The 26,135-nt window shown below is 34.7% G+C and overlaps 1 protein-coding gene across 6 annotated transcripts in view; it reads right to left on the reverse strand.

Moving 5' to 3' along the window:
- Nucleotides 1-5,257: 5,257 nt before the first annotated feature.
- GEN1 (GEN1 Holliday junction 5' flap endonuclease) overlaps nt 5,258-26,135 on the reverse strand; it is a 34,933-nt gene continuing 14,055 nt past the window's right edge. For all 6 annotated transcript variants that reach the window (XM_070574375.1, XM_070574377.1, XM_070574379.1 and 3 more), the window contains 10 exons: nt 20,589-20,699; nt 17,560-17,633; nt 15,395-15,486; nt 13,640-13,790; nt 13,294-13,330; nt 13,125-13,205; nt 12,068-12,198; nt 10,234-10,295; nt 8,562-8,702; nt 5,258-8,060 (listed from right to left, as the gene is read on the reverse strand). In XM_070574375.1, the coding sequence (XP_070430476.1) occupies nt 6,739-8,060; nt 8,562-8,702; nt 10,234-10,295; nt 12,068-12,198; nt 13,125-13,205; nt 13,294-13,330; nt 13,640-13,790; nt 15,395-15,486; nt 17,560-17,633; nt 20,589-20,699 (2,202 nt within the window). In that variant the 3' untranslated portion in view covers nt 5,258-6,738. The remainder of the gene's footprint in view (nt 8,061-8,561; nt 8,703-10,233; nt 10,296-12,067; nt 12,199-13,124; nt 13,206-13,293; nt 13,331-13,639; nt 13,791-15,394; nt 15,487-17,559; nt 17,634-20,588; nt 20,700-26,135) is intronic.

Below are 26,135 nucleotides of genomic sequence, written 5' to 3' on the forward strand. Positions count from 1 at the left end.
CTGGAATGAATGGATGTGCACTACCCAAATGACTTCGCTTGGAACCAGGAACCAGCAAAACTTGGAACTATATCCAGGGTTAGATGTGTCAGGCACCTCAGAGCTTCTACCATCTCTATTACTAAACTTTTATCCTCAGTGATGTCAGGTATTGGTTAAATCAGCAGGTCTAGAGATCAGGAGAGAAGCTTTGTATAAAGATCCATATTTGAGTCATAAGCTTATAAGCAGTCGAAGTCATGAGAATAGAAAATATCTTGTGAAAAAAAGAGTGAAGAAAGTAAGAGAAGAGAGAAAACGGGAGGAACACAAGTATTTAAGGATCATGAATATATAAGCCTATGAAGAATTTAAAATTGTAACTAAGGAGATAGGAGATAAACCAAGATGCAGTGTTGGCAGGTCAGAGAACAGAAGCTTTCAAGAAAGAGGGAAGGTAAATAGTTCTGAAAACTCTGAAAAAATGCAAATTCAAGATCGTAAATTGTTTACTAGCTTCAGTAACACAGAGGCCAATTAGTGATCTTGACAAGAAAATACAGACAATTAACAAAGATAAACTACTCCAAGACTTACTATAAAGCTAAAGTAATCAAGACAATGTGGTATTGGAGTAATGATAGACATACAAATTAATGAAAAAAATAGAGTTCAGCAATAGACTCATCCACCCTTACATGGTCAACTGATTTTCAATGAAGGAACTAAGGTAATTCAGTGAGGGCAAAGATGTTTTTTCAACAAATTGCTCTTGCACAACTGGATATCTGTACAGGGAAAAATATTCCCCAATCCTTACCTGACATCATATGCAAAAATTAACTTGAAATGAATCATAGACCCAAATATAGAAGTGAAAACCATTCAACTTGTAGAAGAAAACAAATTAAAAGTAGTTGGGAGACTGGGTTAGACAAAGATATTTTAAAGAGGTCACCGAAAACAAAAATTAATAAAATAGACATCAAAATTAAAAATGTTTTGCTCTTTGAAAGGCACAGTTAAAATGAAAAGATAAGCCAGACTTGGACAAAATATTTGCAAAACATTAATCTGACAAAGGGCTTTTACCTAGAAAAAATAAAGAACACGTACAATTTAATAACGCGAAGACAAATAACCTAATTTAAAAATTGGCAAAAAATTTAGAATTTCACAAAAGATACATGAATGGCCAATATGCACATAAGATACTCAACGTCAGTTCTCAGGAAAATGCAAATAAAGCCACAAGGAGATACCACTCCATACCTACTGAATGGTTAAAATGAAGAAGACTGACAGTATTAAGTTTCGGTGATGCTATAGTATGATAGAAACTCCCACATATTGCTGGTGGGAACACAAAATGGTTCTGCCATTTTGGAAAAGAGTGTGGCAGTATCTTAGAAAAACTAAACATATGCTGGTCATATGAACCAGCAATCTCACTCCTAGCTATTGATCCAAGAGAAATAAAAATGTGTGTCTACTTTTATCTTGTATCTGAATATTCATGGCTACATTATTCACAACCACCAAATGTAAAAACAACCCTATTTTCCATCAACTGATGAATGGGTACAAAAATTGTGGTATATTAACCTATATTGTACCACTCTGCAATGAAAAGGAACAAAATATTAATATACACAACATAGTCTTAAAAATGTGCTAAGTAGAAAGGCAAACACAAATATTACATACTGTATGGTCCCACTTATAGAAATTCTAGAAGAGGCAAAACATAGTCGAAAAAAAAGCATAACAGTGGCTGCCTGGGATCAAGGTTTGGGAGACAGGATTACCTGCAAAGAAGCATAAGGAAACTTTAGGGTGACGGGACTTTTCTGTATCTTGCTTGTCGTGGAAGTTAGACAACTGTATACAATTACCAAACTTCATCAAACTTTACACTTAAAATAAGTAGATTTTATTGTATGTAAATTATACCTCAATTAAAAAAAGACAAAGTCAGTGAAGCTAAAAAGGAATTGAGTCTTCAGGTAAATTTCTGAAAACATAAAGATAATTAGTATTGGGTATAGGATCAGGTGAGTAGTTCAAAACAAAATCAATTACTACTCCAAATTAAAATTTCACCCTCAACTTCTTCAATATATAGTACTGGGTTCTTAGTTGTGCAGCTCTAACCTCAGAACTTAGAACTGTACACATATCTATGCAGTAAGTTCTAATTAATATCAAAAGCATAATTCTCTGAAAAAAATTTACATTACATGGGCATTTAAAATTGAGATTACTAAAAATATGTGGGTGCTAGCTCAAAATTGACCAAACTCTAAACTCTAGTGATTTTACCAAGAAAATGCTATTCTCGGCAGCCATATTGTCAACTTTTTCTAATGTCAGGTCTTCAAAGTAAGTTTATTTTTTCTATATGTACAGCAAAGTCATGTCACTTATAATTATTCTAAACTATTAAAGGACTTAGGGAAATTTTTAAAAAGGGAAGCTTACAGCAAAATCAAATATGAATTAAATCACTCAAATGATTTAGTTCACATATCTGTCTTTCAACAGTTTAGTTGGCCTTAAATTACAAGATCAAAAATGCTTCAACTAATGTACATTTATCAACAGTTAAAACTGAACACAACACACATCTATTATGTATCTCTAGGCATCTGTGCAAAGATAGACATGCAGGTTATTGACGCTATTAAAGAGTGAGACAGACCTTATTTAGTGATACGGAATAATTTCCAAGATACATTAATAAATGTACACCCCTGGAAGGATCCACAAGAAATGAGAAACTGTGCTTGCCTCTAGATGTAAGAATTGGAGCCTGGACATTAAGGATAGAAAGGAGACTTTTTCACTCTATATTTTTTGTAATTTCACCTTTTTTATTAACCACACGAAAGTCTTACCTTAAAAAGTACATAACATTTATGCAAATAACCACCAATTTTTCTCTCATTAAAAAAAAAAAAATCAGTTCCATAAGGGTAGGTGGGTTCCTTGAGAACAGAGGGCTGACTGTCCTTATTTAGGATTCCCCTTGCCCAGGTTTTTATATGTAAGTGCTCGACAAACATCCTATTTTCCTAAAAGAAGGTAAAGCTCGATTCTAAGCGTTTTATATATCTTTAGCAGCATTTGCAAAAAACAAATTTCAGAAAATGCTCAAAAATTTAAAAGTATGTCAAATTTGAATCTAATATTACAACATGGTATAATGTCATAAATACAAGACTGAAAAACCAAAATTTCATTTCCAGTCTTGAGAAAATCTCTTCACCTCTCTGGATTTGTTTTCTAGTCTATAAAATAATGATGGTAGTGCATGTGTGAGTAAGGTTAGACTACATATATTTTAGATGTTAAAGTTTGAACAGGTAAAACTCTCTACATTTTAAAAAAAATAATGGCTTTATTGTGATATAATTCACATACCACAGAATTTATCATTTATCTATTTAAATTGCACAATTCAATGGTTTTAGTATGTTCAGTTTTGCAACCATCACCACAATCAATTTTAGAACATTTTCATCATCCACCAGCTTCCTGAAAAACCCATCCCATCAGTGGTCATTCCCTTTTCCCTCCTCTCCTCCAATGCCCTTGGCAACCACGAGTCTACTTTCTGTTGCTATAGATTTGCCTAATTGGGATATTTCATATAAATTGAATCATACAATATGTGGTCTTTTGTGACTGGCCTCTGTCACTTAGCATTTAGCACTTAGTTTTCAAGGTTCATCATGTTGTAACATGTATCAGTACTTCATTTCTTTTTATTCCCAATGTCCCATTGTATTGATACACCGCATTTTGTTTATCCACTCATCAGTTGGTTGCATTTTGGGGCTATTATGAACAATGCTACTATGGAGCATTGTGTACAGGTTTTTGTGTGAATGTGTGTCTTCATTTCTCTCGGGTATGTACCTGGGAGTGGATTTGCTGGATCATATGGTAACTACGTTTAATTGTTTGAGGAACCACCAGAGTTTTTCCAAAGTGGCTGCCCCATTGTTTTACATTCCTACCAGCAGGTTATAAGGGTTCTAATTTCTCCACATTCTCACTAACATGTTATTGTCTTTTTGATTCTAGCCATCCTATTGGCTATAAAGTGGTATCTCGCTGTGGCTTTGATTTGCATTTTTCTGATGAGTAATGAAGTTAATTTTGTTCATGTGCTTATTGGCTATTTGTATACCTTCTTTGGAGACATGTCTATTCAGATACTTTACCCATTTTTGAGTGATTTGTCTTTTTATTACTGAGCTGTAAGAATTCTTTATACAACACATTCTAGATACAAGTCCTTTAACACATTAATGACTTGCAAATGTTTTCTCCCATTTTGAGTTGTCTCTTCATTTTCTTGGTGGAACATAAACTGAAACACAAAAGTTTTAGTTTTGATGTCTATACATTTTTTTCCTTTTGCCTGTGCTTTTGGCATCATATCTAAGAAACCTTTGCCTAATCCAAAGTCACAAAGATTTATGTCTATGTTTTCTTCTAAGAGTTTTATAGTTTTAGCTAACATTTAGGTCTTTCATCCATTTTGAGTTATTTTTTGTATATTGTATGAGGTAGGGTTCAAACTTCATTCTTTTGCACATGGATATCCAGTTGTACCAGTAGCATTTGCCGAAAGGCTATTGTTTCCCCATTGAATTGTCTTGGCACTCTGGTTGAAAAATCAGTCAAACATAAATGTGAGGTCATATTTCTGGACTCTCAATTCTATCCCATTCATCTATGTGTCTACCTTTATGATATTCAACACACTCTTCATTACCTCAGCTTTGTAAGTTTTGAAATCAAGATCAGAAACGGTAAGTGCTACGATTTCCTTTTTTCAAGAATTGTTTTGCCTATTCTGTGTCCCTTAAATTTCCATATGAATTTTAGAATCAGCTTGTCAGTTTCTGCAAAGAAGTCAGCTGGAACTGACAGGGATTGCGTTGAATCTGTAGATGATTTTGAAGAATATTGCCATCTTAATATCAAGTGTTCTGGTCCATGAACGTGAGATGTCTTTCCATTTATTTAAGTTTTCTTTCATTTTTCTTAACAATATCTTGTAGTTTCAAAGTGTAAGTTTTGCACTTTTTGTTAAATTTATTCCAAAGTATTTTATTCTTTCTGATGCTGTTGTAAACACAATTGTTTTCTTAATTTCATTTAGTATTATTCACTGCAGGTGTATAGAAATACAATTGACGTTTGTCTATTGATCTTGTATCCTGCAGCCTTGCTGAACTCAATCAGTTTTAATAGTTTTTACTGGATTCTTTAGAATTTTGTATACATACGATTTTGTCCTCTGCAAATAGAGACAATTTTACTTTTTCCTTTTCTATTTTTTTTTCAAGATTTTATTTTTTTTCCTTTTTCTCCCCAAAGCCCCCCAGTACATAGTTGTATATTCTTCTTTGTGGGTCCTTCTAGTTGTGGCATGTGGGACGCTGCCTCAGCATGGTTTGATGAGCAGTGCCATGTCCACGCCCAGGATTTGAACTAACGAAACCCTGGGCTGCCTGCAGCAGAGCACGCGAACTTAACCACTCGGCCACAGGGCCAGCCTCTACTTTTTCCTTTGCAAACTCATTACCTCTAGGCTTTTTGAGTGCTAAATAAATTAATACACAACTTAATATTTGGAGGTATTGAAGTCAATACTGTAGAATTTTTTTTTTTTTTTGCTGAGGAAGATTTACCATGAGCTAGCATCTGTTGTGAATCTTCCTCTTTTTGCTTAAGGAAGATTCACCCTGAGCTAACATCTGTGCCAGACTTCCTCTACTTTGTATGTGGGTCACTGCCAAAGCATGGCTGATGAGTGGTGTAGGTTTCCACCCAGGATCTGGGCCTGTGAACCTGGGCTGCTGAAGCGGAGCACAATGAACTTAACCACTATGCCACCAGGCTGGCCCCTGTAGATTCATTTCTAAACCAAGAGTAATGGAAAGAAAAAATTGCTATAGAAGAGAAAGAAAACAGAAAAACCAATGAATTGGGAGGCAATCCTACACCAATATTAATTAGCTGTGTGATCCTGAGAAAGTTTCTAACCCTCTTCTGGTTATACATTTTATTTTCCAAATCTTTTTCATTTGGCCCACCTATGAATTTCTGGGGATATATAAGTACTAGCTTTTCTCAGTTTATTCAGCCATTTAAAACTATGATCTTTGCTACATATATTGATCATCATCTCTTTTTCCATTTTTGCCCCTCACAAAAGAGAATAAGGTTACCAAAACTGGAAGAGCACATTAAAAATATCTTCACATTGAGAGAAAACATAACTCTCAGGAAAGGCACAATAGAAGACATTGTGAGAATGAAGACAATTATAAAGAAGTATCCTTTTGGGAGCAAGCTGGAATATAAATAAATACTTCAGAGGCTTGTGGAAGAAATGAGTAGAAGTGAGCAAATGGATGAAGCATCTACTCTGTCTGGTACTGTACTAACATTTCAAAGCTATAACTAAAAAATAATCAATAATATACAAAATGGGAAAAGTATGTTTTAAAAATATACTTATCTCAAATTGTCACCACAAAGGATCATCTTTTAAAACCAAAGTTTTACGTATCATTTTTTATTACAATTTTGATTAAAATTTTAGGCAAAAGCGTCTCGTGACATATAGAACCACATTACATTTTTCTACCAAACATTAACTAGACACCTTGCCTCTGCCTCTGCCAATGTCGATTGTACTAGAACACTAAGTTATACTTAAATATTTTTAATTTCATTTCAAGTGTTTTGGAACCTCAGTTTTAATCTCTGACATAAAGGGAGAGGACTATCCGAACAAGCACCAGAGTCTTCTTTTTCCTTATGACACTGTGGAAAATTCAGAGACTCTTTCTCTGCCACTGGGAAACAGTTTTCTTCATTTCCAGCTGTTTTATAAGCCTGGACACACTGTTCAGTTTCTTTAATATGTATCTTAGAGTTAGTTAATTTGTTGACATCATTTTTCTTGAACTGGGCTGAGTTATGCTTCTGAGAATTGTGCTTCATTTTGTGAGTTGTATACTTAGCTTTCTCAAACACTGGGACATTTTCTTCATCAGAGGAATGTCTATCAAGGCAAACGCTTTTCTTCATCACAATTTTCTGAGTGGTTTGCACATCAACTTTTCTACTATGATCTAAGGCAGTATTTGGTAGTCCACCTCTAACACTGGAGGTCTTTACTACTGGGTTATTGATAGAATAAGGTATAGAAGAATTCACTTCATAGTTTTCTTGAAACAGCTGGTCTCCTTTTAGAACTTTAGAGTTTCTAGATTCATTTTGTAAGTGAATTCCTAGAATATCCTTTGAAAGATGTGACAGATAATCAGAACTACTGTTAGCAATACAAGCTTCTTTTACAGTAAGTAGGGATAAAGTTTTTAGGTCAACATCTGGTTGTATATTCTCCTGAGGATATGATGATTTTACTTGTATTCGTTCCTTTAAAGGCAAATCCTGAAGATGTAAATCAGTAATGCCAGAAAGTAGATGCTCTTCAGGATTAGACTTTCGAAGATCCCAATCCAACACTTTACTGATGTTTGTGGTGTTCTGCTCTGATTCACATGACAATTGTCCTGGGATATTTTTAAAGCTATCAGGGATGGCTGTTTCAAGCTCTGATTTCAAACCATGAGAGAAAGTGTTCCTTGGAATAGCTGGAGAATTACTAAAAGAAGTACTTTCCCAGTCAATGGTGCTCAAGTGTAGATCAGCAATTGCCGACATATTATGAGAAGAGGTACTGGGTTGACTAGATTCTGAAATTAGAGATTTACTGACAGCTTTAATTTGCTGCATAACCAAAGGTCTTGCAAAAGACATTAACTGTTGTTGTGTATTCAAACAGGGAGCATCTTCAGGTAAAAGCAAGCTATTCAATGATGCAGAAATAGATTTCTGGGATAATGTACAATCAGGGGAAACTTCCAAATGTAACTTGGAACTCTGCTTAGAAAAGATTTCACATGTGGGTTTTAAAGTCATGTGTGAGTGAAAACTCATCATATCATCTGGTTCTGGCAAATTGTTTTCTTTAGGTTTAATTTTCATGCCTGAAAAGAAAAAAAATGACAATACAATTAAAATCTATTTTATTTTCCTTGAGTAAACAAATAACTAAAGAGTTCAGATTGGAACTCATCTATATAAGTAATTTTTGTCTTTTTTGTCTCAGGGCATTCCTGGAAACTGTGTTATAAAGCAAAATATTTTCTTTTGGAAACAATGTTATAATTGAATTGTTTTCTTCACTGAGTTCTGCGAAATAAAGAGTATTTACAATCCAAAATACATTACACGTACCAGTTGTTCAATAAGTGGTTAGAATAATTAGCATTATTAATAATTGCTTAAGTCAGCAAACACAATAGAATGGTTTACTCTTGGCTTTTCAGTTTTAAAAGAAAGTATGTCAAGACAAGCAAAAGCACAATCTTTACGCTTGATTTTATATAACTTTCAGCAAAATTTAGACAAGATAGATTCAAATAGAACAGGCGGCTCTTCTATAACATTTGTGTGTGGCATAAATAGCTGTCAAATGCAATACTTACTTTTTTGTTTCTTCCCTTTAATTTCTAATTTCTGTTTCTGGTAAATAGCAACAATCTCAGGGTAAGCTGCCTCAAACAATGATTTTTCTTCTATTGTTTGCAGAACCAATTCTCCATATTTATCTTCTATAGCATAATGTTCTAAAAGATTAAAGATATAGTAAAACGGCCTTAATTACAGATTTTAAAAATTCAATTTTTCCAGGTAACTAGCTTTACCAGGTAAACTAAGTCATCCACAAATGAACAACTCATTGCAAATCTTGCTTTACAACATCTCTGTTCTAATCATCTGTTGATACTAGTGCAGTATTGATTTTATTCTGCCTAGCAAAAGCTGGAAGGAGATCCCCTTTAAATTCGAACTTTAAATTCTCTTGGTTCAGAGATGGTAGGAGCAGCTTAGAGCATAGAAAATTTGTTTAGATAAAGTTGACTTTAATTTAGTATAGTAAGTGTTAAAATTACAGATAAAGAATGGGAACAGACAGTTTCCTAAAACTTCTTCAACATTAACTTTCCTTAATGGTGGCTTCTGAAAAGAACAGAATTGAAGGGGTCATCAAAAATACTACATTTTCCCGATTGTTGTTTCAGAGGTTATCAATCTCTTGATTATAAGCCCAGGAATACTGGACTCACAAGCAGCTGATAAATGAAAATGAGAATGCTTACACGTAAATTTATAATAAGATATATAAATAGTAGACTAGATTCTTGTGTTTATCCTATATGAGCACAAAATTGACTTTGAGAAGTCAAATTATGATAAAAATATTAATTGAGTTTAAAGTAGAAACAATAGCAACAGGTGAACTTAAAGTGTTTCTAGTCTGACTAGCTTGGGGTACATTTTCTCCCTCAACGGATAGCTCCCACAAGGATAAGTGAAACTAGGTACCTAATCCTCAGTTCTAGACAGAGGAGATGCACCGCCAAACTGGGTTAATGCCATTTTCTTTCCTGGCGGAACTGTTCCTAAACTGTTTTCAAAATTCTTCAGCCCTCTATTTTCCTATTATTGCTTATCTCATTCTTTATAGTTTCATTCTTCAAAGTTGCCTACAGCTTAAACTTTCATTAAACAAATCTACTCTCTCTCATTCAGATATAATCACACAATCTAATTTAAAAGCCAATTGGAAATGAATTTGGGATTACTTTCCATTTTAAACGATCTGTGCTTTCCTTGCCTTCAGTTTTGGAACTAATTCAGAGTTCACTGTATTTCCGTTTGTAGCAAAAGAAGAGTAATTTGACAGCTATGAATTCCCATGAAAACTAAAAAGAGTGGAAGAAAGGGGAGGAAGAGAACCCCAGGTGCCATCAGCAGCCTAGATTTCTGTCTGAGACCCACCTATATAGTGAAATTCAATGACCAGACCATTTGTAGTAGCATTTTCTTGAGAAATATAAATCAAAACAATTTCCATATTATTTTCGTAACATTAATTACAAAAGAAATATCCATTTAAGGATCAAAATAAAGTTACTTAAACTTTTTCATATTTACTATTAGTCAAAGCCTATTTAAATAACAGGTAAACTACAGAATTAACCCTTGGTGCATTTGATAGGTTTCTTCTGTATTTCTTCTATGCATTCATATGTATATGATATTTGCTAAACATCTATGGGCAAATGTTATAAATTTTGCTTAAAGTGTACATACCAGGCTTTTCCCATTCTACTTCAAAGCAATGAACTCCATTTCTGACTCGGGTTTTAACAATTCTGAAAAATAAATTCATCTAATGAGGTCCAATTGCATGAGTTATTTGGAAATTTCTAATTTTTAGACTGAATAATTCAATTTCTATTGATTTTTATAATGCTCCGAAAATATATGGAATTAATGCATAGTTATTCCTTTGATTAGTTTATTCAAAAGATAATTTTATTGACAGGCGCATAAAGTTTATAATTGTTAGATCCCATCAGTGGACTGTACCTTTGATTATTTTTCAGTGTTTCTCTTTTCCATAATAATTTTTGTTTTTAAGTCTATTTCGTTTCTGTTAATTTTCCTACATCATTTTGGTAAATATTTGTCTTTTAAATCTCTTTATTTTCAAACTTTGTAGAGTTTTATTCTGCATATGCCCTATAAGCAGAATATTGCTGACTTTTGTTCACTCATCCAATATAATGTAATTTAATAGATGAATTAATCCACTTACACTTATTGTGATTACAGATGTAGTTGGACGCATTTGTACATCTTACTTTGCGTTTTCTGTTACCACACTTTTTCTTTGCTACTTCCCTTTCCTCCTTCCTGTATTCTTTTTGTCTGACAGTTTTACTTTCTTATTTATGTATTTAGAAGATAGAGATTGTATTTCTAAAGTTTTACTGGTTACCTTCAAAGGTTTAATGCATATTTTGGGTTTATTACATGCATAGTTTTAGTTTATTATCATCATCATATATTAATCATCAAGCATTATGCAGATATGCATATTTTTTCCAGTCAGTTTATTAAATGAGCTAAATATGTCTTATCAGTTTCTATGCCGACCATTGTTTCTTGTTATCCACATCTTCCCTCTGGGTTCATTTTCGTGTGTGTGGGGAAGATTGGCCCTGAGCTAACATCTGTTGCCAATCTTCTTCTTTTCGCTTGAGGAAGACTGTCACCGAGCTAACATCTGTACCAATCTTCCTCTATTTTGTGGGATGCCTCCACAGCATGGCTTGACAAGTGATGCTAGATCCATGCCTGGGATCCAAACCTGTGTACTCCAGGCTGCCGAAGCAGAGGGTGTGAACTTAACCACTATGCTACCAGGCTGGCCCCCTGGGTTCATTTTTCTTCTTGCTGCAGGACATCTTTTAACAGTGCTTTTAATGAGGGTCTGTGAGAGCTAAACTCTTAGTCTTCATGTCTGAAGATGCCTCACCAACTGTGAATAACATTTTAATGATGTCTCTACGTTGCCAATTATTTTCACTCAAAGCTTTAAAATATTACTCCATCATCTCCTGGAATCTATTACTGTCATGAAAGATGTGTGCCACCAGATTGTCATTCCTTTGTAGTTTATCTTTTCTCTTTGATACTTCCTCCCAAACTTTTAATTTCGAAAATTTTCAAACTTTTAGAAAAGTTGCAAGAATAGTACAATGAATACTTACATATCCTTTACCAAGATTCATCAATTCTCAGTTTCAGTCTCTCCATTCACTTTACATTTTTGTTTCCTTTCTGGGCCATTGAAATAGTTATCCGATTAAGCCTGGCTATATCTTTTTATATTTATTTCTTTTAATAATTTATCAGTACTACATGTTTGAAGCAGAAAAGTTGTGTCAAAGCACAAACTCGCTATGTTGTCTTGACTGTAAGCCCTGAATAAACTTTTAATATTCCAGTAGATCATTCCTCCATCTTTATAAAACAAAGAGCTATATATCCCATTATTAAAGATATTAAGAAGAATATTTTAGATCATAAGATATTCAAATGGAAACAACAGACTTCTTCATACAATTCTTTATATTACCGAATTGGCTGTAATTGATTAGAGTTCCTTCTACCAAGCTTTCTTTCTATCATGTCATAGCGGGTTAAAAGCACCAACAATTTCTCACATGCATAGTGATTGGGCCACTCCATTTTTTCAAGAGTAAATCTCTGTAAATTTAATAAAAATAAAATAAGATTTCATTATCTCTTGGAGACAAACAGCACTTTCAAATGATCTTATTTTTTCCTCCGGAATTAACATTAGTTAAAGTAGTATCAATCAGAATATTCTCAGAAAGAACAATGAGCCTCCTAAGGAGACAATACTGCACAATGTTTAAGTGTGAGGGTTCTTGATTTGAATGCCAGTATCATATTTCCTAGATGTTGGGTCAATTACTTAACCTCTCTTAGCCTCAGGTTTCCCATCTGTAAAATAGAACCCAGCTCACGGATTATGAAGATAAAGTGAGATTACACGTAATGTGTTAAATATAATAGCAAATTTTAAATGTTCAATAACTGTTGGTTGCTATTATTACTGTTGTTAGTAGGGATAAGCAACAAGTAGTTATAATTTATTGACCCACTCTGTTTCCCCTAGCTACTATTTTAGGGGTTAATATAAATTATCTTTTTTAATTCTCATAGTGGCTTCATGAGATAAGGAATATTATTTCTATTCTGAGGATAACACATATCCAGTAAGTGACAGACTGTCCAAATTAAATTTAGGTTATTGATTACAAATTCCAATGCCCTTATAAACTATACTGCTTACCATAAAAATATATTTGATCCTGACATTCTCTTGTTATTAGCCCCTCTCCCACAACATGTCCCTGAATACAATCTGTACATGGTATTTAAGGTGTCTTCTAAGGAACAGCACAATTATGATTTGTCTTATGGTCTGCAAAGTATGGTTAGTGTGTGGCAGAGGAATGAAGATTAGAAATAAACGCTGGAAAACATAGGGGCAGTCAATAGGCATCTATTTTAAATCTCCTCTCAGACCAATCAGAGTGCCTATCCATTCTTATTGTCCTAGTATCCAACTTCATACCATAAAGTAAGAATTTATTTTCAGATACCTGAAACAACAGTAAATCAGGCCTTTGGTACCTGATTACCTTCACCAATTTATCCTTGTTCAAAAGGAATTCTTGAATAACCTAGCAAGAGAAAAGAAAATAGCAATTGAGACTTCAAACTTTAAAAAAGCCTCTGAAATAAACACATAGTTGAATCATTACTTATTACCTCAGGGAATGGGAATCCTTCACAACTGCAAGCTTTTCTGAAAATAAATTATATACACGTTATTAATACAATTAAGCAATTTTAGACAGACTCTGAAATCATCTCATCCAATCTCTTCTCATTTAATGAAAAACGTCACTGTATAGTATCCCTGTCATTAAGCTTCTCTTTGAATCACTATTAGATTACTATCTTCTGAGACAGGCTGATTTTTGCACAGAATAAAGAAAAGGACTTTGTGAAACATTACTAATCTAGACACGGAGGAAGGTTATATGGAAATACTTCAACCACAGATGTATAAACAGGTGATGCCAGAAAAAAAAGAATTAAGAGAAAACCTTACTTCTTAATACCATTCTCTACTGCATTCAGCTGCCTGTCATGTTCTGTACGGTGCCACTCACAGGGACAACAGTATTCATAATCATGTGGTTCACAATATCGATCAGTTTTACATAATTTGCATCCATTATGCTCATGATCCTTAGGTGAACCTTTATGGAGATACAAAAAAGTATGATTTTCACTGCTTTTTAGAATTACCTTTTACATACATTTTTATGTTTTTGCCCTGACCCAAACTTTCAAAAATACTGCCCTAGCACAGTGCCTAGCATATAGAAGGGTATCAATACACATAGGTCAAATAGAGTAATGAACACTACAGTAATTCTTAGGGTAAAGTAGATCTTGAGCTGTTACTACTACGTGACACTACTTTTTTTTGTTTTTGTAAATTACTCCTCTCTGAAGGTGTTAATTTGTAACTTGATATTATATATTTATAATAATCAACAAAGAAAAACTTTGTAGTGTATGTGGTAGCTACATGCAAGAAAAGTAGGATATTAGTAGTATTAAAAAAAGATTATTTAAGGGCCAGCCCGGTGGCGTAGTGGTTAAGTTTGTGGGCTCTGCTTCAGTGGCCCAGGTTCGTGGGTTTGCATCCTGCAGGCAGATCTACACACTGCTCAGCAAGCCATGCTGTGGTGGTGTCCCACACACAAAATAGAGGAAGACTGGCACAGATGTTAGCTCAGGGACAATCTTCCTCAAGCAAAAAGAGGAAGACTGGCAACAGATGTTAGCTCAGGGCCAAGCATCTTCACTAAAAAAGAAAAAAAAAGTTTATTTACTTAATAAATCATGAAATGTTTTCTTTAATGAGAATATTAAAAGAATATAGCAGTTAATTACCTCTGCTAGTGGCCAGCTCTCAGTTACCTATATAGCTATTTTTAAACTATGCTTGGAACATGAACAAATTATGACTGGGGGGACCTAGTTCCCTTTAAAAAGAAAACATGACCACCTTCAACATTGCTTTGAGAATACGGAAGAACATACATAATTGATTGATAAATTGATAAATGACCTAAAATTGTCTTTTATAAAGTATCAAAAACTAAGGAATGGCATCTTATCTATAAAAACATTTATTTCTTCCATGACTTCATCTATAACTTAACAATGTTAATAAAACATATTAAGACAAATAGATAAAGCAGAATTCCTTTTAAAAGATGAGCTAATGTGATCTGCTAATCTCTCTTGGGAGCAAAAGGCCTTTCTGACCCAGTACTTGTCAGTGACATCACTTTTTTTTTTACCAAGATTAACGAAGAGGATCCAAGCTCTTTTCAATAATAGTGAACGTGTCTTAGAAATTAGTTTTACATCACTATCTCCACACACAATAAAAATGCTCTATAGGACAATTAAGATCGTTTAAGTATATAAATATAAATCACTGACATAAAAACAAATGGTTTCAGTTCCATTCTCTCCCAAGAATCATCAGTATAATACTTTTTTTCTTAAAAGGAATTTCTATATTGAAAACATAATTTGAAGATCTAAATAATTTGGTAGCATAGTTTGAAATTGCATTTATCCTATATTTATCATTTACATGACATTTTTTCAGTAATAAACATTTACTGAGTGCCTACTATGTGTATGTGACACAACTCCTGACTCTGAGAATCCCCAATCTAGTGAGGAGGGCAGGTGTGTACAAAGTACTATAAGAACAGGGATGAAAACACAGGTATCAGACACTAATATTCTAGAGGTAGCACTCCCTATGTCTACTTACCTGGATGGGAACACACAGAGCAATGAGCCAGTTTTTTAATGACTTGTGGTTGTGGATTAGAGTAACCAGATTTTTCATTCCACTGATTAAACCTTTAAAAGAAGATAGTTTAAAAAAAATAAAATAACAAGGTCACCAAAATGACATGTTCTCAAATGTCCAGATGTATTGTTCCCTTCCACCTGCCTACTTATTGTCCCTTTGGTGGCAGATAAAGTTGCTGGCCGAGTTTGGGAAAACCCTCAAGCTATGTACCAAAATTTCTAAACGTGGCCCCAAGGACAGCAGAATTGCAACAGGGGAGAGCAAAAAAAAAAAAACAGAGTGAGAGAAAGAGGGGAAAGTGTGTGTATGTGTGTGTATTCGAATACTCATTCAGCCTTTCTTTTTTCTAAATCTTAAGTTAAGCAGCAATATGTGGGGAGAATGATTTGTATATATCTACTTTTGGTCTCTTTTGTGTATGCTAGAGTATAAAACAGAATCCTGTACATGAAAATTTCTCTGTATCAGAAATTAGGGTGAAGGGGAAAGTATAAAACTAAATAAAACCTTAAGCTTCTGGGGAAAAACTGTTTAAAAAATATAGATCATTTGAAATTATCATTTTTTAATCTCTATGCAAATAGTGAAAACATTACCTGTTTAATGAAAGATTTTAAGAAAAATGTATATTACTGCTAAGACTTCTACTAAATAGAAGTTAAATTTATTTTTGGCTAATGTTCTAGGTCAACATAAAACCACCAAGAGGGTAGTTAAGCATTTATTATAAAACATAAGCGTTCTGAATTGTGTTCCTCTACTTACAGAAATTAAACTTTTACTGAAAAGTTAAATTCTCTCTTTAGCTCATTGTGTAGTAAATGGTACTAAGAGTTATTATTTGGCTTTTGGAATTTCTAACTCATTTACTACAAAGACCAAGTACAAGCTTGGTAAAAATTAGGACTAATTACTGCTGGTAAAATAATAAATAGAACTTTAAAAATTAAAAACAACTAGGGGGAAAGTCAGTCTAAATTAATCAAAATTAGAATGACAGATAATTATAACAAGAAACGTAATTTCATTATTTTCACGTGTTATGTCAAACATTTAGTAAAATGTTGCCAAAAGCACATATTTGCTGGAAATATTTCAATAAGAATGATTTGTAGCTAGTACCACATTTGCTTGCTTTTCCTTCTTTATATTATTCTTCACAATTACCAAATGATTGCTTAACTCACTCCCAGGCCAAGTAGATCTTTTTTCCCTGCTTTGGCATAGGAATCAATGATATCAATAAGGGATTTATTGAAGTCTTAGATCTATTAACAGCTTTACAGCTGAAAGAGAAGCATTACAGGAAAGAGCACAGTTACTGGAAATTTTTTTCATGGTCAGTCCTTCTTGATTTCTACAAGTTAATGTTTCCTTTCATGCACTCACCATCTTAAACCTACCGGAGGCCAAGACTGTTTTAAGTCTGCTGGTGTTCCAGTTCCTTTCCTCCTTATTCACGCTACATCTTATCATCATTAATATTAACTTTTACAAACCATTGCTTTCAATCAAGTAAATTCACATGCTTTCAAAACTAAATAGAATTGTTTGTAAACATCAATATATTCTGTATCTTAATTGTTCTGAATCATCGAATCGACAGTTGAAATTAATTAGAATTACTATATCAGTAAATGTATGGCTATAGAACAAAAGGAAGTCAAGTAAAAATTTTGATCAAGTGTTACTTATTATTAAATATTTGCAACATAGGAATTTTATTTATAGAAAATAAATACAATATCAAAGTATTTTATATCAAAAATAATTTTAAGTATAAAATTATTTTAATTTTATGTTTATCTCTACTCAGTAGTAAAACAGTCTAAAATAGCCTGTGGCAGGCAAATGCCCAAACACATTTGACATCTTACTACTTGGGTTTGTAGTGACCGAATAATATTGAAAAAAATATAATATAGCTTAGGACATATATACTCATCCTTTCTTTGGAAAACTTCAGAATAAATAAAAATAAGTGATTTTAAGTGAAAATTTAGATTAGCTTAAAAATATAAAACTCTTTTTGGGAAAGCATAATACTTTTTGTAATATTCACTATTAAGTTCAACAAGAATCAAAGTCCAATGTCATAAGAAAAAGTAATTTTTAGTTACCTTTCAAGTAAACTTTGCCCTTTCAAAATCTGTATTAGTTTTAACGCTTGCTCTTTTCCAACTCCAGGAACTCCCTTTCAGAAAGGGGGAAAAGAAATTCAAATGTTAATCACTAAGGAATGGATAAAGTGTAGTGGGACCATTCAATGGAAGATTGTGCAGCTGAAAGAATGAAGTAACTCTATGTAATGATGGGAAAAGATGTACAGGATACATTGCTGTGTGTAAAATAAAAATTGAAGAATGGCATGTGGTATGATCTAGATTTGTAAGTTAAATAACAATTATATTGTTAATCTGTGCAAACAAAAAAGTCAGAAGGTGGGCCAGCCCGGTGGTGCAGTGGTTAAGTGCGCACGTTCCCACTTTGCCAGCCCCAGGTTCGCTGGTTCGGATCCCGGGTGCGGACATGGCACCACTTGGCAAGCCATGCTGTGATAGGTGTCCCATATATAAAGCAGAGGAAGATGGGCACAGATGTTAGCTCAGGGCCAGTCTTCCTCAGAAAATAGAGGAGGATTGGCAGCAGTTAGCTCAGGGCTAATCTTCCTAAGGAAAAAAAAAAATACTGATGTGATGATGTTTATTTTAGGAGAGAGGGCAAAAGAATTTTAGAGGGCTTTCACTTTCTATGTTAATTATTTTGATAATATTTTTAATTTGACCTAAATATACATTATATTTGTAATCAGGAAAAAGCATGTTTATTTAGTTACATGACCATTTAATATTTAGAGACCCAGACTCTAAGGAGAACAAAGGAGAGTTTCAAGTTAACTCTTGAAATTAATAACTTAAGAAAATTAAAACAAGTGTTAAGTTTCCAACACACAAAGCATACAAATAAATGTGTATTCACACGACAATTTCTGGTTTAAATTGAGTCTTCCAGTTCCTATAAAAGTTTATGAATATGTCCTTACAAGCAAGGCTGCTGTTTAGTCAATATGCACCAGGACAGGCATACCAGTTCTAAAATACTTCTAAACTGGTTAGTAAATAGCCACTGCCAAGCATCCTGAGTGCCTGCCAGCGAAGGGGTCTGCCCTCGAACCTGAATGCCCTTCGCAACCCACCTATACCCAGGATTCAGCTACTAAAGGCTAGCATATGGCACAACAGAGGGTAACCCAAAGCCTGTTCCATCTCTACAGCCTATGTCTTTGGCATACCAATTGCTAGATATTTGGATATCACCCTTCTTGTATTAGCATTTAGCTACATCTTAAATTTTCTGAAGGCAAATCATGTTAATACATAGTGTTAAAAATCTTTAAGTAGAACAATATAAATAGATAGCAGCTTTGGTTACAAAGGACACTAAAGGTCAAAACCCCTAAGGCTAATGCATAATGTAACACCACTGCAGCTAAAGTTGGTTTCTGTGAGTTCAAGTTTGCAAATCTTTTTTTACATTCAACATTGGGCTGTTTCTAGACTTTAATTATGATATAATTATATATGGGATAGACGAATCTTCTATTTCAGAATGAGAATGACAATATAGTAATAGTGTAGTTCCCCCTTATCCACGGGGGATGCATTCCAAGATCTCCAGTGGATGCTTGAAAGCATGGATAGTACCAAACTCTATATATAGCGTGTTTTTTTTCCCCATCCATCCATACATATGATAAAGTCTAATTTGTAAATTAGGCACAGTAAGAGATTAACAACAATAACTAATAATAAAATAGAATGATTACAACAATATACTGTAATAAAAGTTACCGTAGATGTTGGCAACCTCAGCATATGAGTTTTTTCTTGCTTGTGTTTGTGCAGTTTAGAACTTTCACCTTTTCACTAAAGAAAGCACTTTATGGCTTCTCTTTGGCATATCTGAATTGCCAGCATCACTACTCTTGCTCTTTGGGGCTATTACTAAGTAAAATAAGGGTTACTTGAACCCAAGCACTGTGAGACTGCAACAGCTAATCTGATAACCAAGACGGCTAGTAAGTGACTAATGGGGCAGATAGTGTACATGGCACGGATACGCTGGTCAAAAGGATGCTCCATGTCCCAGGCAGGATGCAGCAGGACGGCTGAGATTTTCTCATGCTACTCAAAATGAAACACAATTTAAAACTTATGAATTGTTTAGTTCTGGAATATTCCATTTAATATTTTCGAACTGTAGTTGACCATGCGTAACTGAAGCTATGGAAAGCAAAACCATGGATAAGGGAGGACTACTGTAAAATAATTATTTTTGTGTTATTTAAAAGTTTCTTTCCTCCTCCGTCCTTTCCTTACTAGTTAAAAAAAAAGTTGATTTCTCTCTTTGGTCATTGATGACATAAATTAGAAATTAGGGTTAATAATTTTACTATCCTGCTATTTTTTCCTCTCCTAAGCTCTGGTAAAAAAAATTTATGTCATCCTTCTTTAGACTTCTCTTGGGGAGAGATATATTTAAGGATGGGGTTTCCTCATAATTCTTAATTCATCACACCTATTATACTATTTTTTTTTACAGAGTACTATATTTTGCATCTTAGGATATAAATAAAAGGTTTTTATGAACAAAACTCAACATGATGCTAAGAGGCATGGGAGGATGAATGGCTTACCTCAATAATCATGTTGCCTAGCAACAGTAATAATAACACTGAGCATGTGCACAATTGGAAAGCTACAATGAAACTGAAAATCAAAAAACAAAACAGTGAAAGAAACTAACATTGGCGTGATACAGGAAAAGAGTAATTCCATATTTTCTTCAAAGGGTAGTCAAACTTGAATGTGAATCCCTTAATCTAGAGAAATGGTTTACTGAGATTCAAGCTGTGGTACTGGTTATTATTTCATTCTCATTTTATAACATTCAGTGTCAGAATGAGCGAGCTTTTTAATGCGACTTGAAATGCTAATTATTTGTTATTGGATAGTTTACTAGGCCTAAAATTACATTCTAAATTAGATTCTTAATCATATAACCATATTACATTCATATTTATGTAGCATGTAAGGTATCAAAAAAGATACACTCTGAATAGTAAATAAATATGACAATTTCAGCATACCTTTGGAAGATAATCACAGCCAAGCAGTATTGCTAGTCCAACCAGAGCATCTCTATCCAAACCTAGTTTACTCTTGATAGATGACATTGTATAACAGTCAACATGTGGGTCCTAGAAGAAAGCATGGACATAGTTCAATCTTCAAAAAGTAAACATTTAGATATTAACCAACACTATAAAAAATAATTTGTCAAAGTTGTCTCTAAATGTTTAATTATTCCTAAAGGTTAAAAAGGGAAATTATCCTGATCACCAGAATCTACACAGAATCTAACACTTCAATACCTGGAAATAAACTCATAGTTTCAAAAACGGCTTAAAAAAATAAACTATAGCAGTTAATTTTTTCCTCTTTACTGTTTTTTGGTGTCTACAAAAGTAGATTTTCATCTTACAAAATTAAACACTGTAAAAATGTATATAATAGAAAGTAAACATTTCCTGTAATTGCATCATCTAAAGTTAACTATTATTTTTATTTATTTATTTTTTAACGTTATTTTTCTGTTTTATTCCCCATTATCATTTCTTTTTTTTTGATAAAGTTTTTTTTTTATTGAATTAATGACAGGTTACAATCTTGTGAAATTTCAGTTGTACGTTAATGTTTGTCATTCGTGTTGGAGGTGCACCACTTCACCCTTTGTGCCCACCCCCCACCCCACCTTTCCCCTGGTATCCACTAAACTGTTCTTAGTTCACATTTTTAAATTCCTCATATGAGCGGAGTCATACACAGATTATCCTTCTCCAGCTGGCGTATTTCACTTAACATAATTCCCTCAAGGTCCATCCATGTTATTGCAAACGGAATGATTTTGTTCTGTTTTGCAGCTGAGTAGTATTCCGTTGTATATACGTACCACAGCTTCTTTATCCATTCATCTGTTGATGGGCACTTAGGTTGCTTCCATGTCTTGGCTATTGTAAATAATGCTGCAGTGAACATTGGGGTACATAGGACTTTTGGGATTGCTGACTTCAAGCTTTTTGGATAAATGCCCAGTAGTGGGATGGCTGGATGGTATGGTAGTTCTATTTTTAATTTTTTGAGGAATCTCCATACTGTTTTCCATAGTGGCTGCACCAGTTTGCATTCTCACCAGCAGAGTATGAGGGTTCCTTTTTCTCCACAACCTCTCCAACATTTGTTACTATTAGTTTTAGATACTTTTGTCATTCGAATGGGTGTAAGGTGATATCTTAGTGTAGTTTTGATCTGCATTTCCCTGATGATCAGCGATGATGAGCATCTTTTCATGTGCCTATTGGCCACCCATATATCTTCTTTGGAGAAATGTCTGTTCATGTCTCCAGCCCATTTTTTGATTGGGTTGTTTGATTTTTTGTTGTTGAGTTGTGAGAGTTCTTTATATATTATGGATATTAAGCCTGTGTCAGATATATGACTTGCAAATATTTTTTCCCAGTTAGTGGGTTGTTTTTTTGTTTCAATCCTGTTTTCATTTGCCTTGAAGAAGCTCTTTAGTCTGATGAAGTCCCATTTGTTTATTCTTTCTATTGTTTCCCTTCTCTGAGAAGGCATGGTGTCCAAAAAGATCCTTTTAATACTGATGTCAAAGAGTGTACTGCCTATGTTTTCTTCTAGAAGCTTTATGGTTTCAGGTCTCACCTTTAGGTCTTTGATCCATTTTGAGTTTATTTTGGTGAATGGTGAAAAAGAATGGTCAATTTTCATTCTTTTACATGTGGCTTTCCAGTTTTCCCAGCACCACTTGTTGAAAAGACTTTCTTTTCTCCATTGTATGCCCTCAGCTCCCTTGTCAAAGATAAGCTGTCCATAGATGTGTGGTTTTATTTCTGGGCTTTCAATTCTGTTCCACTGATCTGTGTACCTGTTTTTGTACCAGTACCATGCTGTTTTGATTACTGTAGCTTTGTAGTATGTTTTGAAGTCAGGGATTGTGATGCCTCCCGTTTTGTTCTTTTTCTCAGGATTGCTTTAGAAATTCGGGGTCTTTTGTTGCCCCATATGAATTTTAGGATTCTTTGCTCTAATTCTGTAAAGAATGTCATTGGGCTTCTGATTGGGATGGCATTGAATCTGTAGATTGCTTTAGGTAGAATGGACATTTTAACTATGTTTATTCTTCCAATCCATGTACATGGAATGTCTTTCCATCTCCTTATGTCGTCATCCAATTCTCTCAGAAAGGCCTTGTAATTTTCATTATATAGGTCCTTCACTTCCTTAGGTAAATTTACCCCAAGGTATTTTATTCTTTTTGTTGCGATTGTGAATGGTATTGTGTTCTTGAGTTCTTTTTCTGTTAGTTCATTATTAGAGTATAGAAATGCTACTGATTTATGCAAATTGATTTTGTACCCTGCAACTTTACTGTAGTTGTTGATTACTTCTAAGAGTTTTCCAATGGATTCTTTGGGGTTTTCTATATATAAAATCATGTCGTCTGCAAACAGCAAGAGTTTCACTTCTTCCCTCCCTATTTGGATTCCTTTTATTCCTTTTTCTTGCCTGATTGCTCTGGCCAGGACCTCCAGTACTATGTTAAATAAGAGTGGTGATAGAGGGCATCATTGTCTCGTTCCTGTTTTCAGGGGGATGGTGTTCAGTTTTTGCCCATTGAGTATGATGTTGGCTATGGGTTTGTCATATACGGCCTTTATTATGTTGAGGTAGTTTCCTTCTATGCCCATTTTGTTCAGAGTTTTTATCATAAATGGCTGTTGGATCTTGTCAAATGCCTTCTCTGCATCTATTGAGATGATCATGTGGTTTTTATTCCTCAGTTTGTTGATGTGGTGTATCACGTTGATTGATTTGCGGATGTTGAACCATCCCTGTGTCCCTGGTATGAATCCCACCTGATCATGATGTATGATCCTTTTGATGAATTGCTGAATTCTGGTTGCCAAAATTTTGTTTATAATTTTTGCATCTATGTTCATCAGTGATATTGGCCTGTAGTTTCTTTTTTCATGGCGTCCTGGTCAGGTTTTGGTATCAGCGTGATGTTGGCCTCATAGAATGTGTTAGGAAGTGTTCCATCTTCCCTAATTTTGTGGAATAGCTTGAAAAGGATACGTATTAAATCCTCTCTGAAAGTTTGGTAGAATTACCCAGGAAAGCCATCTGGTCCTGGGGTTTTATTCTTTGGGACGTTTTTGATTGCTGTTTCAATCTCTTTCCTTGTGATTGGTCTGTTCAAATTGTCTACCTCTTCTTGAGTGAGCTTTGGGAGATTGTAGGAGTCCAAGAATTTATCCATTTCCTCTAGGTTATCCTTTCTGTTGGCATATAGTTTTTTGTAGTATTCTCTTATAATCCATTGTATTTTTTTTTTAAGATTTTATTTTTTTTTTATTTTTTTCCTTTTTCTCCCCAAAGCCCCCCAGTACATAGTTGTATATTCTTCGTTGTGGGTCCTTCTAGTTGTGGCATGTGGGACGCTGCCTCAGCGTGGTTTGATGAGCAGTGCCATGTCCACGCCCAGGATTCGAACCAATGAAACACTGGGCCGCCTGCAGCAGAGCGCGCGAACTTAACCACTCGGCCACGGGGCCAGCCTAGATTTTTATCTTTTAAAGCTTTGAATATGTCACTCCATTCTCTCCTAGCTTGTAAGGTTTCTGTAGAGAAATCCACTGAAAGTCTGATAGGGGCTCCTTTGTAGGTTATTCTCTTGTTTTTTCTTACTTCCCTGAGTATTCTTTCTTTATCTTTCCTTCTTGCCAATTGTACTACTATGTGCCTTGCAGTAGGTCTTTTTACATTGACAAATCTAGGAGATCTGAAAGCTTCCTCTACACACATTTCTCTGTCAATCCCTAGATTTGGGAAGTTCTCTTCAACAATCTCGTTAAGCACACTTTCTGCTCCATTTTCCTTTTCTACGTTCTCAGGAATTCCTATGATCCTTAAGTTCTTACTCCTCATTGAATCCACTATCTTTTGGAGATTTTCCTCGTTTTTTTAAAATTCTTAGTTCTCTTTCTTCCTCTGTCTGGAGCCATTCATCCTGTCTATCTTCAATTATGTTAATTTGCTCTTCTATGGTGTCTACACCGGCATTCAGGGAATCCGTATTCTGTTTTATCTAGTCCATTGTGTTTTTCATCTCTAGTAATTCTGTTTGATTCTTCTTTATAATTTCAATCTCTTTTGTGAAGTAACTCCAGAACTCATTGGCTTGTTTCTCTATCTTTCTCTCTACCTCATTGAGTTTTTTGATTATAGCTGCTCTGAACTCATTAGCACTTAGTTTACCTAATTCCAAGTCCTCAGGACTTAATTCTATGTTTTTATTGTTTTCCTTCTGGTCTGGGGCTTTTAGAAATTGCTGGATGGTAAAGGAGCGGTTTTTTCGCATGGTGGTAGAATTTGGTTGCAGTTACAGCCTGTCGCCACTAAATGGGGGTCGAGAGCCACGTGTTCTGAGCTCTCCGCCTTCGGACAAGATGGCGGTGCCCAGTGCGCTTTGCCAGGTGGGAGGGGCTGCTATTCTCCAACGCTGATCTGGATTCGGATCAGTTCTGTTCTCTGGTCTCCCGAGGCCCTGGGTTTATGGGGTCCCTGTGCACGGAAGCTTTCCCCCATCAGTGGGTTTCCACTGAATCAGCGGCAGGAGTCCTGGATGATCCCCCGGTCATGCAGCCCCTCCCCCGCTCCTTCCCGGACCGCGCAGCAGGGATCGCAGACTCTAGAGGAGGGAGCGACCTTCTCTCCTACCCGTTCCAGCGCCTCTGAGGCCGTGAGCAAGGTTTATGATCTCCGCCTTCTTGGTATTGTAGGTCTCTAACGTGTTGGCATTAGATTTATTCGAAATTTAGTTTTTCCAATCCTTTGCTGTATTTTGGAGGGGAGAGAATCCCGGGTCAGCTCACCCCGCCATTTTGCTCCGCCCCTTCCTTAAAGTTAACTATTATTAATGGCGAGGTGCATATTCTTCCAAAAAAATTTTCTTTGATACATATATACAAATATTTATTATTAACATATTTTTAAGGAAAAACAATATTATTTAAAAGTACTATTTTGCAACATTTTTTGCCTACTAATACATCTAGATATCTTTAATGTCAATAATTCATACCGTTTTAATGACTGCTTACTACCACATTATATGGACTCTAAGGCAGTGTTCCTCAATGGGGATATTATTAGCACTTTTGGAGAGATAACACAATTGTCTAGCAAAAGATTTAGCTTTCCTGGCTTCAATCCACCGAATATCTATCGTCTCCCTTGCCCAACCCTGAATAGTTATAACCAAAATGTCCCCTGGGAGAACCTCTCTAGCTGAGAACCATGGCTGTATTTAACCATTCCCTATCAATGGGCATTTGGGTCATTTGCCAAAGTTTTGTTATTACTAACAATGCTGCAATTAATCTGCTTGCATATCTCTCCTTACATATTTGGAGGTGTTTTTGAGGCTATTAGAGGTATTCTCGAGGATAAAAAATGTTTAGGTCAAAGCAGTACATTTCATCTGCAATTTTGTAATATATTATTGAAACTGACTTCGAATTAAATCATGTAAAATAAGTCAAGCTCTTAGGAAA

Source organism: Equus przewalskii, chromosome 14, assembly GCF_037783145.1.
Source record: "Equus przewalskii isolate Varuska chromosome 14, EquPr2, whole genome shotgun sequence".
Taxonomy (NCBI): domain Eukaryota; kingdom Metazoa; phylum Chordata; class Mammalia; order Perissodactyla; family Equidae; genus Equus; species Equus przewalskii.